This window comes from Kryptolebias marmoratus, linkage group LG16 (genome assembly GCF_001649575.2).
Source record: "Kryptolebias marmoratus isolate JLee-2015 linkage group LG16, ASM164957v2, whole genome shotgun sequence".
Lineage (NCBI taxonomy): Eukaryota > Metazoa > Chordata > Actinopteri > Cyprinodontiformes > Rivulidae > Kryptolebias > Kryptolebias marmoratus.
In genome coordinates this window covers 22791790-22794340 of record NC_051445.1, presented here as the reverse complement: position 1 = coordinate 22794340, position 2551 = coordinate 22791790, and the positions used below count along the sequence as shown (strand labels likewise).

Here is a 2551-nt window from a genome sequence, read left to right as displayed (position 1 = left end):
AATCAGTTCATGTTTGAACCTTGCCTGGCCTTCATTGGTTCTGCTAGACTAGTAAGGCGAATCTAATGTAAGCAATTTCATCTGTTTCTTTTAAAAGGTCTCTCTTTCCCATATACATACATGAAGAAAAAAAGAAAATCTCTCTTCCTTCTTCTGAATAAACTTTAGTGTAAAATCAAATAATGCCAGTAAATGTAGATGTCTACTTTCACCCATTTACAAAAATCATATTCAACTAAGTCAATTACACAATAGACAAGTTGATGACTTTAAAAACTTTATTAGTTTAATTTACAAACAGAATTCACACAAAAATGACTTCATAAGTAGCATTTACTGTACAGCTTGTTACATTTCCTAGTCACATCGTCTTAGCGTTGTTACTGTTAATGTGGCATCCATTACTAACACGAGGCTGGGATGGAGAGGTGATAGTATGGCTCAGCCTGTGATTGGTTTGCAGTTGGGCTCGGACTGCCTAGAGAATGTTTTAGGTTTTTGTGCTATTGAGAGGTTAAGAAATGTCTCACATTTTCTATGTCAAAATCAAATAGTTACAGAAAAACTACTTAGAAGGGGTTGGGACCACCAACAACAAAACAATACATTTAATATCAAGTTCTGGACGAACTGCAAAGATGTCTGAGTTATTCCAACTTAACAAGAGGGCAAAAGAAATGTGTTGCCAGGGATTTCTAAGACATGGTGATCTGCATGGACTCCAACATCTCCTCCACTGCCTTGATGGAACATTTATTCTCTTTGGTCCCACGACCAGCGAGCTGTTTGTCAGTAGAGGAAGGTGAGAAGCAGAGAAACAAATCAGAAGGAGAGAGAAAAAGATATCGCATTAGATCTTTCAGCCAGCTGAAGTAATAAAGAACCAAGTACACTTAAACACGCCCTCACAGAGGCAGCGATAGCCTCATCCACCCGGTAGTATGCTTCACTGACTGAGGAAAAACATCCTTGTCCTTGTTTGAAATCCGGAAGGCTAGAAGCTAAAATAGCAGGACACAAGAGTGGTCATTAAAATTGGCAAATAGGTCACGCAGAGTAAGAAATTACTTCTAATTAAAGACATTTTGTTTAAGTGTTGTGTAAGTACCATTTTTGGTTGAAATGTGCTTGGAGACAGAATTGCAGTTTTAGTCCATTTCCTTGGCCTCTAGTACAGAAGTACGTAACCCTCTGATGTCAGCGCTATATCCAGACAGTTTCACAGGAAGTGCCGCAAATCATAATCCACATACGTGTACAAGAGAACTCATGCGTACACATACAGGCGCACGATTTTTCTACCCAATTTAATTCTGCACCGGGTAAGGCATCCCCTCAAATGAACAAAAAAGGGGAAGATGACTTCCTTAACTTTGGGCAAGAAGCCAGAAATATAACAAAGGATTTGTCTAAAATAAACTTCTGCGTCACCCAAGACCAAAATACATCTTTATGCAATCCTTTCAAAATAATTAAAAACTTAGGTTAGAACTTTGTAGAAAATAAACAATAAATAAATAAATAATACAATGATTTGCAAACAATTGAAATACCAGGTTGAACATGTTGATATCATTCAGCATTACTGGTGAACATCCATTTATAAGCTATTTAGGATCCATGTTACTTTTTATGAGCATTTTGTTTTGCATCTGTAGATGTCCAGAGATTGTTTCATCTGAGAGTGTTCCAGAGTCCCATCAGTGCTCTCTAAAACCCATTCATTGACGAACCTGCTGCCCTCTCCACAACCTACATGACCCATTAGAACGTGGCTGGATTGACGCAAAATTGAAACACCACCTTCAGTCATGACACTGCTTAAAACGTAGCACTTAAAGAGGTTAATTCTGCTTTTTTCTGCATCCACAACATACAGGATGCAGCTAAGTACTACAACTAGGAGTATCGTGTTATTATCCTGACATTGTTATGATCGCGGTTGTAGCTTAGACATGAGGCCAGCGTGACCAGACCAGCTTCAATTTATCACAGCCATGCCACACCTGTGCATGCGAGCCACATATCATGATACGCTGCCACCATAATGATAGACCATCACATGCTCACGATGGAAGTTCTGAGCATGCTCAAAACTACTGTGGACTTATTGCGCTCTATTACACATAATGGGGAGCCCACTCCTTCCAAAGACTCTGCGAAGACCATCCATATTCTGACTGTTTTTTATGTTGTAGACATTACCTGTGAATGTGAACAACAGTGTCTCTGGAACAGCTCACCTGTCACACTTTTTTTGTTTTTCTTTAGGTTGTGTAGAAGTCCAGCTCAAAACTTAAGTTGCAAATCTTTTTTTTTTTTTTTTTTCACAGACTATTTGTTGTATATATACAGGTGCTGGTCATAAAATTAGAATATCATGAAAAAGTAGATTGATTTCAGTAATTCCATTTAAAAAGTGAAATTTGTATATTATATTCATACATTACATACAAACTCATATATTTCAAATGTTTATTTCGTTTAATTTTGATGATTACAAATGACAACAAATGAAAATCTCAAATTCATCATTTCAGAAAATTAGAAT

General features: G+C 37.3%; 1 protein-coding gene across 1 annotated transcript in view; it reads right to left on the bottom strand.

The window, feature by feature from the left end:
- Nucleotides 1-260: 260 nt before the first annotated feature.
- emc2 (ER membrane protein complex subunit 2) overlaps nucleotides 261-2551 on the bottom strand; it is a 26568-nt gene continuing 24277 nt past the window's right edge. Inside the window, exon 11 of the mRNA XM_017413256.3 lies at nucleotides 261-782. Coding sequence (XP_017268745.1) covers nucleotides 696-782 — 87 coding nt within the window. The 3' untranslated portion in view covers nucleotides 261-695. The remainder of the gene's footprint in view (nucleotides 783-2551) is intronic.